The 13,956-nt window shown below is 40.6% G+C and overlaps 1 protein-coding gene across 1 annotated transcript; it reads right to left on the bottom strand.

Annotated features, from left to right (window-relative positions):
- Nucleotides 1–795: 795 nt before the first annotated feature.
- Nucleotides 796–12,836, bottom strand: LOC135713571 (WD repeat domain phosphoinositide-interacting protein 3). Its single transcript, XM_065236698.1, has 4 exons — nucleotides 12,608–12,836; nucleotides 1,598–2,220; nucleotides 1,310–1,532; nucleotides 796–1,249 (listed from the first exon to the last, which is right to left on the bottom strand). Exons 1-4 carry the CDS (start codon nucleotides 12,672–12,674, stop codon nucleotides 1,143–1,145), a joined length of 1,020 nt encoding a protein of 339 aa, XP_065092770.1. The 5' UTR covers nucleotides 12,675–12,836; the 3' UTR covers nucleotides 796–1,142.
- Nucleotides 12,837–13,956: the final 1,120 nt, after the last annotated feature.

Consider the following 13,956-nt stretch of genomic DNA (forward strand, 5'->3'; position numbering starts at 1 on the left):
AAATCTTAGACCCCTCTCCCCCTATGCATCAAACCTAAAAACCAAGCCAGAAAACCATAGGTATATAAATTCAGGTTTTCAAATATGAGATCTAGGAAATTTTCCAACCTTTTCACTTCCCCTCTCTGGCTACGCCTATGGATTAAAATCAAGGTAGCAAATAAAGATTTCAGAAAAGCAAACAATATTTTCGGAATTATGCAATCATTAGATGTTATCATATTTTTTACTTGTAAGATACATACAAGAAGGGGTTGCATAGTATCTGTTTGACACATGAAACCTGTCAATTTCGCTTTCGGACTCCTGAGAGTTGCAAGGTTGCAATCAGTGATTTTACAAATTTTCACTCTCCACTATTCGATCATAAAATCACTGATTGTGACTCTACGAAAGCTAAATAATTTAGAGTCATTATTGACATGTTGTATGTGTCAAACATATACTTCACAACCTCTTCTTGTAACTTACAATTAAAAGATGTGATCATAACATATTTTAATTTCATTATTAAAAAAAAAAAAAAAAACATATTTTTATGCGAAAGGACATTTGCAACCTTGATTAAAATTTATTAAATATGTTAATGAAATGAAATGTCGTGGAAAAAATGTCTAGTATAAACTGTGAATTTGTCCATTTGGCAGGTTGCCCTTGGCTGGGGCCTTTTTGCTCACTACGGCACTGATTCATCAAGCTGATCCAACATTACTTTTCGTGGAAACGCCATGCAATTATGGAATATTTCTGAAATTACTGTCATTTATGTTTTTAATCTTAAATAAAATACCTCACTGGAATTATCCAACAAAACGTTTTATTGAATAGTGCATTTTGCAACAGATTTTCTTACTTTCAGATGACATACAAGGTAAAAGTAGTTGTAATAGTTTTAATTAGTAATATTTGTTACTTCATATAATCTATTGTATATCAATAGGATATTCTCTTCGATAGCTCCGTTCTGCCCCGAAAAGATTCGATAGAACAGAAAATAAAATCTTAAAAATAAAACCGGATGAGTTGCTCGCAAACAGTTGCAGTTGCTTTCAGGTTAAAATAAATCTACCAGTTTCGAAGACACCAGAATTCCATTCTCATCACTGTCCAACTCACCACAGGTCACGCCAGTCGGTGTCTATTTATGTGTGATCATCAGTCATTTCTAGAAACTGAGAGCAAACTTCTCGACTACACTCGCCCTTGCTGTTGTATACAAACTTGTAGTAGTGACCATCAGCGCATATCACTGAAAAGGTAAAATAATACATTATTCAATTACACCTCACTCCTAGTTCTAAGCACATACCTATCACCGAATTGTTCTCAGTTCCGAAAGCGCATATACAGGGTGGACCTTGTGGTATCGAAAATTTGCAGAACGACCACTGACTGGTGAAGTATTTTGTGAGCAAACTAGAGGATTCTTTGCTCTTCGGTTCATCCAAGTTGAACACGTGGATTGTGCCGTGATCGGATGAAACGACAACCGCCGTGGATTGATGATTGAAATTGATACAGTAGATTTTAGCCTATCCAGAATGCAAATGATTGTGTGTGTGAAAAATGGTAGGTCATACGAATCGTTTTGAATTACCTGATTCGAACCGCGCCTCAGTTCTGCCACCTTACTCCCGTTGGCTGTGTCAAAGATTCGAATCAGTGTGCCTCGGTCGCTTGCCGTGGCTAGCCTCGTTCCTTGCAGATTGAGTGCAATGCAGCTGATTGCAGTTTCATGGGCAATGATCTCCTGTGGAGCTTTTTCCGTATTAGCTAAGTCAACGATTTGCACGTGTCCGGTTCTTCGGCCAGGAAATGCTAACAACGATTTGTTACTGTTTGGACAAAGCACGCAAAGTCCTTGAGGATTTTGGCTGGTTTCAAACACGTGCAATTGGGTCGGAGTCTGTGTAAACGTATATACTTTGATGATCCCCTCTAAAACGACCACAATTCGATCCCTCCGTAAACGGACACTCTTAACCGGTGCGTTAAAGTCTAGCGAAATGGCAGGAGCCTTCTTGAGATCATCCCAAACCAGTACCTTGTTCGGTGGATACAAAGGACGAATACCGCCACCAACCAGTGCCAGATAGTTACACCGGAAGAGCATCTCTACATGGGCAACACCCCCATCAGAGAAGTATTGACGTTCTTTTTCCTTCAATGGATCTGTGTTGTATACACGGAAGCCATTATCGGTGGCGCACGCGAAGCAGCCTGTAAAAAATAATTAACCTTTTATTGATTCAATCTTGCTACAATGGAATCTTTTTTTTTTTTTACTAGTTCGTTTATTTACTAGGCTCAGTTTGAATTCACATTTTAAATAGCAGTAGTTCTAGATTAGTATTGGGTACCAATTACTCGTGGCGGGCTCGAGGTTAATGGGTAACAATTTCGATTGGAAGGAGCTAGGTAGGAAACTGGTTTCTGAAGCCTCCTTCAGATACTACTCTCGGACGGTTGACCAAATCCTGGCTGGGCAGGGGCAAGTAGCTTAGGAACAGGAGGATTATAAGACTGGGACACAATGGCGGGAAATTGTTTGGAAAGGATGGGATGGTCACATTAAACTCTTACTTCACGGAAGGGTTGTCTACCTCGGGCCACTAGGGTATCCAATAGTCGTGCTCTGGAGGCGTCATTACCCGGGCAATACCAAACTGCGTGATCGATGTCATCATAACCGGTTCTGCACCTACATATATTGCTGTCAACGAGGTTTTTTCTATAGAGATGTGCGTCTAGCGAGTAGTGGTTGGACATCTTGACATCACTCGAATGAATCCCCGACTTACATCCAGACCTTTGAACCACGCTCTCGAAGAAACATTTGGAATAATGGAATGTGACCACCGCCCAAGAGAATTACTTGTCCAATCGTTTTGCCAACTTAAAAGAGAACTCTGACGTACTAATGGGAAAAAATCATCATGTGAAATTCTTCTATCATAAATCTCGCCTTGTTGTGCACCCACCTTTGCGAGAGAGTCTGCCTTCTCATTGCTTGGGATTGAGCAATGTGAGGAGACCCATACAAAGGTAATCATATATGATCTTTTGACCAGCAAACTCATCTGCTCCCATACCTTTGAATGGAAATATGATGAGTCCCTACCTTGTTTCATCGACCGAATAGCCTCAATCGAACTGAAACTATCCGAGAAGATGAAGTAATGGTCTATGGGCATATCGGAAATCAAGTTATATCTTTTAAGTAATCAAGTTGATTACTGCTAGCTGAGCAACATAAACGTTCCTGAAGTTTCCGAAAGGCGGTTGAGTATTCGTTGAAGACGCCGAAGCCAGTGGATCCATCAATGCGTGATCCATCAGTGAAAAATCTTCTATTGCAATTGACTTGTTGGTACTTTTCAGCAAAAATGCGGGGAATTGAATTAGGTCGAAGTTGATCTGGAACTCCTTGAATAGCCTGTTTCATGGAGAGATCATAGTCAATGGGGGAACTGTAGTTAGTAAAGCATACACGAGAGGGGTTATAGCAAGGAAGGCTAATATCCGATGACATATAATTAAGATAGATTCGCAAGAATCTAGACTGGATGCTCAATTTGAGCATTTTTTTCGAAGTTTTCAATCTTAAGGTTGCTACTGACACTACATTTAATCAATATTCTTAATGAGAGCTCCCAGAAACGGTTCTGCAGGGGTTTTACGCCCGCTAGGACCTCTAGGCTCATATTGTGTGTTGAATGCATACAGCCAAGTGCAATACGTAAACAACGATATTGAATACGTTCCAATTTGATTAGGTGGCTTTTTCTTACCGAGAGGAAGCAAAAAGAGCCATACTCAAGAACTTCGTCGTTTTATATAGTTTAATGAGGTCTTCCGGGTGAGCACCCCACCATGTCCCGGAAATTGATCGTAGAAAGTTGATCCTTTGTTGACACTTATGTTTCAAATACGTAATGTGGGAACCCCAAGTGCATTTTGAATCAAACCAGACTCCAAGGTATTTGAAGGTTAAAGATTGGGTAATGTCTCTGCCCAAAAGATTTAGACGCAGTTGGGCTGGAAACCGCTTCCTTGTAAACACTACCAATTCAGTTTTTTGCGGGGAAAACTCGATCCCCAAATTTCTGGCCCAAAAGGGCATATTATCTAGAAAATTTTGCAATGGTCCTTGCTAGATTTCCGCACGTGGACCTCTCATGGAAACCACGGCATCGTCTGCAAGCTGTCTAAGCGTGCATAAATTATCTAAGCAGTTATCAATATCTTTGACATAGAAATTATAAAGTAAGGGACTTAAACATGAACCTTGGGGTAAGCCCATGTACACGAAACGAAAATCAATTATTTTATTCATGTGTTTAACTTATACATTTTTGCCAAAACATCAGCCTTATACATTCCATTATACAACCACATAGGTCCTATAAGAATGCATAAAAGATATGTGTGACCGCTTATACATTTGATTTGACACATGATATTCATTAACTTTTTACAAGGCGCCTGCATATTAGTTGACTTATACATTTTATGAATAATCAGCAATAGAAATTTGCCAAAAGGTATAAGGAGATTTCTATCCGTGTAGCTAATTCTAGAAGTTGTCAGTTGACCTAGATTGAAGGTCATTTGTTTTTCTGACAGCAAATTATACAAGAAATTATTCAAAATACCGGGTAATCCACTACTGTACAAATTGTCTGACAGTATGTCTATGGAAACAGAATCAAATGCGCCCTTTAAATCCAAAAAGACTGAAGCCAATTGCTCCTTGTGCGCAAAGGCCAGTTGAATGCTAGACAATCGTTTGTTCCTTTACTCTTTCGAAAACCAAATTGCGTATTTGAAAGTAGATTGTTTGATTCAACCCAATGGTCAAGTCTTAATAGGATCATTTTTTCTAATAATTTCCTTAGGCATGATAACATAGAGATCGGACGGTAAGAATTGTGATCAGACGCTGATTTCCCAGGCTTTTGAATAGCTAGTACTTTAACCTGTCTCCATGCTGGTGGAACTATATTGAATTCCATAAATGAATTATATAGGTTAAGTAATCGTCTTTTAGCGATATCGGGGAGGTCGAATTTGATCATATCGGTTCCCGGAGCAGAGTTATTCGATGAAAGAAGTGCCATTGAACATTCCAGTATTGTGAATGGTTCATCCGGAGAACCGTTACTTCGGGCTGTATCCCGTAAAGTTGGTTGTGCTGGAACAGAATCTGGACAAACCTTTTTAGCGAAGTCGGTGACGGTTCCGCATATAGCGAGCCTTTTTCCAAATCGTTGTCATTGAGGTTTCTCTAGAAAGTCACTCGATAAAAGTACGCCAGTAATTTCGTTTCCTTGCTTTTAGTAAGTTTTAAGTTTTTTTTTTCAAGCTTTAGATACTTTTCAAAAAGCTCAGATCTTTCATCATGTCTACGATAATCTTTAAAGGCATCGGATTTCTTAAGATACAACTTTGTGCATTCGTCATCCCATCCAGGGGTGGCGGTTCTTCTTTTGAGCGATGCACTTGGAACACGTCGTTTCTGAGCTTCTAGTGCGCTTTTGTAGATTAGTTCAGTAAAGAAACGATACTCTTCCAGTGGTGGTAGAGGATCGGTAGAATCAATACCAAGAGTCACCGCCGATACAAATTTTTGCCAATCAATGTTCCTCGTGAGGTCAAAAGGAACTTGAATTGACTGATCTGTTTTTAGACGACCACTTTTGATTGAAATAATAATTGGTAAGTGATCACTACCATGGGGATCATTAATAACCTTCCACAGACAATCTAATGATAGTGAGTTAGAGCACAAAGATATGTCAAGACGGCTCTCTCGAGCAGGAGGGTTTGCTATACTATTGTCATCGTATGTTTCGCTCTTGGGCCTTCCTTAACTCAGTCGGTAAAGGCGCAACTACAAAGCAAGACCATGCTGGAGGTGACTGGGTTCGATTCCCGGTCCGGTCTAGGAACTTTTCGGGTTGGAAAATTTCTCGACTTCCCTGGGCATAGAAGTATGATTGAACCAATTAAAACAATTATACCAATGCAAAAATGGTACAGGCATCGAAAGCTCTCAGTTAATAACTGTGGAAGTGCATCTAGAACACTAAGTTGAGAGCACGCAATAAGCTAATATGCGATGTGCAATAAGTTTGAAATGCGAAGAAGAAGAAGAAGAAGAAGATGTTTCGCCCCAACCAGTACCGTGTGAGTTCATATCGCCCAGTATTAGAACTGGAGATAGAAGGATATTAACTGAACTCCAAAGCTGACGGCGTTTTATGGAAGTCCTTGGAGGGACATTTATAGAAGCTATGCAAAGATCTTTGTTTTTCACATTTATTTGGCATGCGACAATTTCAATGCCTGAAATTATTGGGATTGAGATTTTATAGAAGGAGTAGCACTTTTTGATCCCCAAAAGTATGCCACCATATGAATCATCTCGGTCCAGGCGGATAATGTTAAAATCGTGGAAGTTTAGTTCATCTTCAGAAGAAAGCCAAGTTCCACAGAGTGCAATCAAATACTTGAACGAGTCTAATTTAGGTATTAAACTACGACAGTTCCATTGTAATAAAGTGATCATATATGTATTGATCCTCACTCGACGAATTATCCATCGAAAGATATGAATTCACCAATGAGGGGCCATGATACAGTCAATTGCTTGAAGTAGTTTCCCACTATAGGAACAAGCAGGTCAATAAGCCCTCAAAATATTATCCACAATGTCCTTAAATTTAATCTTTCCTCGCTTGGACGGGAGAGTTTTCTTTGAATTGTGAGTAGACGTGGTGTTTGTTTTTGGTAACCTCTTACGATTACCTTTATTAGGTAGCGGCGGGGTGGAATAGTTGCAACAAGGATCAGATGGAGCAGCAATTACCGATTTGTTCGGCTTTTTCAATGAATCCCCGCTACCTTCAGATTTTTGCATGCTTTTGAGCAGTGTTGGCAAAATCAGCAATCAATTGATATTTTTCCGCTCTCATGCGCGCGCAATATCACGCGTGATATTGATTTTACAAGCTCCTTTGATATTGCGAGACTATTCACAACGTGCAAAAATCAAGCTGAGAGTTAACGCAACATAAAAATGATTCCGTTGCACATCGTTTTCTTAGAAAGAGAAAGTATAGTTTGCTATCTCTTTTTACTATTCACCGATGGCAGACACGAAGTGACTTCTGCCAGCCGTTATGGAAGTTTCGGTTGCATTCGGGTGTAAAGCAAACATCATGAACCTCAATCACACCATAGTTTGTTGAGATTTGCAGCTGGTGAGTTTTGTTAGCTTGATATTCCGAGCGGCGATATCACAGCTTGCAAAATCAACCGCAGTTGTTTGCTTGTTGATTTTTGTCTACGAAAATCAAGCGTGATCTTGGGCGTTGGTGAGATTTGATTTTTTGATATTTTCCCAACACTGCTTTTGAGTGATTTTATTTTTTTTTCCGGCGCGCTCCCGGGGAGCTAGTCGGCTACCGGGGGCGTGTACCTCCGGAGACTCACTCTCATCTGCTATGTCAGAGTCTAGTTCATCGGAAGACAAAATTTTAAAAGTGTTTTCATTTTGAGCGGCTGATGCCAACGAAGCAGAGGTTCCATTTTGCAACCTAACCATTTCTGCAAACGTCAGCTTGGAGCGTTCTTTTATGGAACGCTTCACATTGTTGGTACGCTTCTTGTACGCGGGGCATACAATGGAATCTTGAGGATGGAAGATCGGACAGAGACGGATGAATATGTAGCACACATATGAGGCGCGCGAGAGAGACTATGGTGCGAATGGTGAAAGAAGCATTGAATGTGTTCACGAATGGTCGGAAGCTGACAGTCGAAATCCTACAGACGGCACTGATCGAGGCGGAGAATTTGATCAACTCGCGTCCACTCACGTGACAAGAAGTCTTCTTCTTTTTCGCATATCAAGCTTATTGCTTATCGCATATTAGCTTATTGTGTGCTCTCAACTTAGTGTTCTTAGAGCAACCGTAACGGTACGCTGCTAAACTCATTTTAGCAGCCTTCATCATAGCGCAGCTACCGTATCGGGGGTTGCCATACGAGTAACTAAAATAGCGGTCGGCTTCTCGGTGAGAAGCGCGCTACCAAATTTAGCAGCGCGATAGCAGCGGGATAGCAGCGCGATAGCAGCGCGGGAGAAAGGTTGCTATTCGTAGAAATGTCAAAATGCTCACTACCGGTACGGACAAAGGCGAGTAAATTGATAACCGCGATAGCAGCGACCGGTGTGGAGAAGAGTGACTAAACTAAAATGAGAGCGCTGTGCGCTGTTAAAATAGTCGCGCAAATGACAACGACCGTTACGGTTGCACTTCCACAGTTATTAATTGAGAGTGGGGATTTTTTAAATTGCCGAACAGGTTTGTGCCGAAGGGACTTCGATTTCTATGAAACTTTGCCCATGCGTAGAGTTCATATATATATTAACAAAAGTTAATTTCAAAAAAGAAATTTTGTCAACTATTCATAAAAAAATACAGTTGGAAACAAATTTCTCATGAAAGTTTTCACCATTAATGAAAATCCAAAAGAAAAGCTGTGGAAATTATCGTCTGCATCATGGATTTTTATCAAAAAAAAAATCATGTTTGGAAATTTATAAGCTTTTTTTCGGTGAACATTTCAAGATGGTATCTTATACCGTTTTTGAGATATGCCAAAAAAAAAACTGATGACTTATGTAAGAATTTACAAGAGATAACTAAATGTTTCCAATATTGAATTGTATCTTTGTCATTCGCAGATGTACGCAGATCGATTTATTTGGGACTGCAAGGGAATTATACCAACAATCAATACGAAACTAACGATTTTTAATTGGGTCACTACTGGACTAGCCTATTGGTCCCAAGCAAACGATTAACGTATCCCATTGTAGTAGAAATTCTAGTACTACACTATGTTTGTTTAGATTCGCTATGAAAGTTTGACAGATAAAATGAGGGGTTCGTGGAATTTCCTATGCTTCGAGGGGTGAATCGGTTAGCTTGGGACCGAAGAGAGTACCAGAGCTGAGCCAAAAAGTTGAGCACGTTATTTCGGGACCTTCTAGTCTTATGGCCGGCGCACAATAGATACGTTTTCGAGTTTTATGACAGTTAGCCCATGCATTATCTGTCAAAAAACCCGAAAACGTATCTATTGTGCGCCGGCCTTTAGAGTTACCTCTATGATTATACGATTATACTATTGAAATATTTCAGAAAGTGCCCAACAGTGCTCCTTCTATTTGCGTGACAAGCTTTCATTGTTCAGTTGTCCCACAGCTGTCTACAGCAGCAGTCGATTTTTTATTTCGGTGTGAACCACGCGATAGCCTGTTTTCGAGACTCGCTATTATATAGTTGCTCTTTGTTCGTTGCTAGCAGTTCGGTGCCTTTTGTTGCTACCGTTGCTACGGTGCAAGATGTGTGAAGCCACCATGATGCTAAACCAAACATCGGAGAGATTGTAAATTTCGCCAAAGCACTCGACGCGGATCGAAGTGAAAAGAAAGCTGTTTATCGCATTGGTGAGGAAAGGGGAGTATTCATCAAGTTCAAATCAGAGGAAGCGATGCTCCATGCTCTGACGTTCAATTCGGAGGATTTAATCTTCCATTATGCGAATGGAACGACGGCAAAGGTACGCATGTCGCATGCTGGTGAATACATTCAATATGTGCGTGTGTATGACTTGCCACCAGAGGTACCCGACAACGAGCTGGATAAAGTGCTGGGGAAATATGGAAAAATTAAACGCATCATCTGGGAGAAATTTCCATCTGATCTGTGTTTTGAGGTATATACAGGGATACGCGGTATATATATGGATGTGAAGAAGGAAATCCCCACGTCATTACATTTCTTCAATCGCAAAGGAAATATATTTTACGATGGCAACAAAGATAAATATTTTCTGTGCAAGGCGGACGGACACCGGAAGCTTTCCTGTCCCATGCGGAAGGCTGGGAAGGAAGCGGAGAAGCAACCTAAGGAAAAAGGAAAGCAGGAAAGTGAAAGAAAACAAAACAGCAGGAGTACGTATGCTGGTGTAGTGGTGGAAGGTGCGTCGCTAGTCATTAGCGACCAGGAAACGGACACGAGGTTGGAGATGCTGAATGAAAATAACGAAATGGACGTGACGACCCCGACGACCGACGAGAGTAGCGGAGAGCATGCAACGGGAAACGACGTTCAGAAGCAGCAGCAGCGATCACGATTCGGGTTCAATGAAAATGAGGAACAAATTCGGAAAGAAAGAAGTTGCGTGCACGGGAGAAGATCGCTTTGTCGCCGCTTCGATCGCCACCCAGAAAAATCCTATGATAAAATGCATTTTTATATATATTTTTTTTGTATTTTGAGTACCAAAATTGGTATTCCATGTACTCGGCTCCGCTAAGTTATTTTTATAACATTTGAACCTTCCAAATAAACGAAATGAAAAAAAAGCTTTCATTGTTGTTTTCATTGAGGTATTACCCAGGGAACAATTTTTTTTTTCCTTTGGTTTGTTTTTTTTCCGTCGATCTTGTTTTCCGTGCTAAGCACCAATGCTACCGACGTGCCAGGAAGGCAGCTCCCACACCTGGACCCTACCTATCGACCCATCAACTCATGAACCGGGGACCAACGGCTTTACTTCCCATCCGAAGGAAGGCGTGATCAGAGATGTTATGCCTCAGAAAATCCCGGCGGCGCCGACTGGGATTGAACCCAGGCCTGCTGGGGTGAGAGGTAATCACGCTTACCACTACAACACCGGCGCCGTTACCCAGGGAACAATGTTAAACATCATTTTTTGTACATGCTATTGTAACTAATTTTATATGTGCTTCATTTTGATTTGGGATAAATGTTTGAACTATGGCTCGGGATTTCCACTGTGGTGTGCTTCTATTGTGACATACCCATACGTATTTTTGTGGTGCGAAATAGTGGAAGCGTGTGAGCATAGTTGGAGCATATACACTATATAATTTAAAAATCAGCTAGGGAACTAGCTTCAAAATGAAGCATTTTAGTAACTTGAAGGTGTCACCTGGGTCGAACTAAGATATAATAAATATATATAATAAATAGGTATAGGTTATAGGTTTTAGATTACAAGCACAAGTGCAGGTACTTAATAAAGCATGGGTTATGATTAATTAGGTGAATTAGAGATTTTAATAGTTTATTAAATTGAATTGCCATCAACCATCAGCAATTGAATTGCACATCAGCAGCTTTCGTTCATCATAGTCGTTCCGGACCTGCTATCGGATGTGGAGGATGTCTTCCAACCCATTCACTATGGCGAGTATCCAATGAGACTTGATGATGACCAGTTATTGCCTGATGTATCTGTGATTTCCAGGGAGAGCAGTCGTTCGATTCCTTGCCGCAAGCAGGACGTCGTGATCTTCTACCAAAACGCCGGTGGAATGAATTCTGATGTTGAAGAGTACCGCCTAGCTGTATCGGATTGTTGCTACGATGTAATTGTCCTGTACGAAACGTGGCTCGATCATCGAACGCTTTCCAGTCAAGTCTTCGGTCCTGACTACGAGATCTTTCGTTGCGATCGGAATCCTAACAACAGCCGTAAATCTACTGCTGGAGGTGTCCTTGTAGCTGTCCGAGACAAAGGTTGGAGGCAAAGGCCATCGAGAACGATTCATGGAACTAAGTGGAGCAGGTTTGGACAGCCATCAATCGATCGCACACTATTTTTATGCGCTCTCTACATTCCACCTGATCGAGTCCGGGACAATGAACTCATCGATACTCACTGTCGGTCAGTTTTCACAGTTACCGAAAGTGCCACTCCAGTTGATAAGATATTCATTTTTGTTGACTTCAATTTGCCAGGCGTTTCGTCGAGTTCATCTCATAGCGGATTCCTGTACCCAGATCCTGATAGCTCTACATTTCACGCAGGAGTTATTAGCCTTCTCGACAACTACAGCTCAGCGACGCTTTCTCAAATTAACCATGTAGTTAACGAAAATGGTAATAGTTTGGACCTCTGCTCCGTGAGCACACAGGACAGGGCTCCATCAATTTCCTCGGCTCCTTGTGCACTAACTAAGCTAGTTCCACATCACCCTCATCTAATTGTCTCAACAGTGACAAACTCGTGCGTGATTTCGACGATTATCCACCTACCCTCTTCCCAATATCATTCTCTAGCTAATAAATTATCACACTAAAGCTTTATGTTAGCATTTCCAACCAACTCTGAAAATCGCTAACTTCGCGTATGAAGTAACATAAAAAATAATAATATACAAATTTTCTTCATCCACTGGGCACACGGCTTAAAGTTCACTTACGACTAAAGGGACCTAACTCCTGCAACGAAATTACAAGCTGACTTGGCCAATTTATTGAAATCCCCATACACCCCCTTCGTAAATCCGGATTGAATTGAACGCGACATTACATATTTTACATGACCTCAGAAAAGGTCTTCCCAAAAGCAAGAACAATTCGAAATTCATACCGATACCTACCTATACATTTAGATTAGAACTGTCTGAATCATAGGTAGTATTTACCATCCATATCCGAACAAAAAAAAAATCGTAAAATATGACGCCACAGGCCGCAGAATCATTACACCTACTTACCCTGGTCCTGATTGAAACCTGCATACAGCAGTCCGTTCCCATATGGGTTGCTATCCATCAGGTTCATCGTTTGCGTCTTTTCAAGATTCCGGCGGACCGCCAATCTAAGCACTTCTTCTAGCAGAAAATCTGCCTACGCAAACAAAATATTATTCGAACAGGAACAGATCCGAAGCGCTTATCATCCTCACCACCACCGCCGTCGTCGTCGTCGTTTCGGTTTTTAGGGCTGTGAAGTGGACAGTATTATTTTTTGGTTTTATTATTATACATTCACTCGCGTTTGTGTTGATCAACCTTTTGGTACTTAATCTAGGTGGTGACGGCAATAAAAATGAAGCCGTATTTTTATTTTTATTCTGGCTCAATGAAAAATAATAAAGAACTACACTGGCGTTTGATGATGATGATCGTGGAGTGCAGCGCAGCACAAGAGAAAGTACCGTCATGCTTATTCTTTTTTCCACATTGAATGTAGTCAGAATAACACTTGCTATCTCGCTTTCCCTTTGAATGATGCGTTCATGCGTTGCTGCATTTCATCGCATATAAGAAAAATGCAACGAGCTGTCAAAACTACACGCTAACTTGAAAGTCTTATTAATGGTTGAAAAAAAGAACCAATTTGAAGAAAAGTTCTTCAAAAAGCTTAACTCATTAATGGGTAAATTGTTTACCTATTTAGTGAGTAACTGTTACCCATTATTCTGCCCATAATCGCATACCAGTGCCATATGGATAGGAAATCAAGCAAAGATAGGACTGATATGCGATTATGGGCGAGGGGGACGACTCTATTGGAAGATTGCCGCAAAAGCTCAACGTAGATGTCGCCACTGCATGATGATGATAATGTTGACAGACTGCATATAAAATTCGTGAAAATTAGCATGAAATCATAATTTTCATCAAGCCTGCGTGAAATCTTTCCAATATAACATTCGAATTGAAGAAGAAAACGTTTTTACGATCAGAATGATGTGCAGTTTTGACTTTTCCAGGTGAACTTTCATAAGATATATTCATTTCATTTCACGGCTCCATCAATACTGCATCGTAAATATGATGGTAAACAGAAGTAAATTGCTCAAAATAAAGATGATTTGTCATCTTGTTATCACTTTGAAGATCATCTAGCACCATTTTATAGTATGGTGCGTGTTGAGTAAATCAAGCTCCGGTGCGTTTTTCGTCAAAAATTGTGAGTATCAATATGTTTGCTTAAAAAAGGCCAAAATGAGCATTTATTGAGTTTTGGCGTCCCATACAACCAATTATCTATTACCACCAGCATGATACAACCTTTCCCAAGTAAATTCACTTAATTTCCACATTCATCTTAGTGAAAA

Source organism: Ochlerotatus camptorhynchus, unplaced genomic scaffold (assembly GCF_037179485.1).
Source record: "Ochlerotatus camptorhynchus isolate MF236.1 unplaced genomic scaffold, CSIRO-AGI_Acam_v1.1 ptg000569l, whole genome shotgun sequence".
Taxonomy (NCBI): Eukaryota; Metazoa; Arthropoda; class Insecta; order Diptera; family Culicidae; genus Ochlerotatus; species Ochlerotatus camptorhynchus.

Excerpts from the sequence above, each read along its gene's own strand:
- LOC135713571 (XM_065236698.1), bottom strand. The coding sequence starts at position 12,674 with ATGAACCTGATGGATAGCAACCCATATGGGAACGGACTGCTGTATGCA. Across the intron at positions 2,221-12,607 it reads AGGTTTCAATCAGGACCAGG|GCTGCTTCGCGTGCGCCACC; the intron begins GTAAGTAGGTGT and ends TATTTTTTACAG. Across the intron at positions 1,533-1,597 it reads TGAGGCGCGGTTCGAATCAG|GCTAAAATCTACTGTATCAA; the intron begins GTAATTCAAAAC and ends CATTCTGGATAG.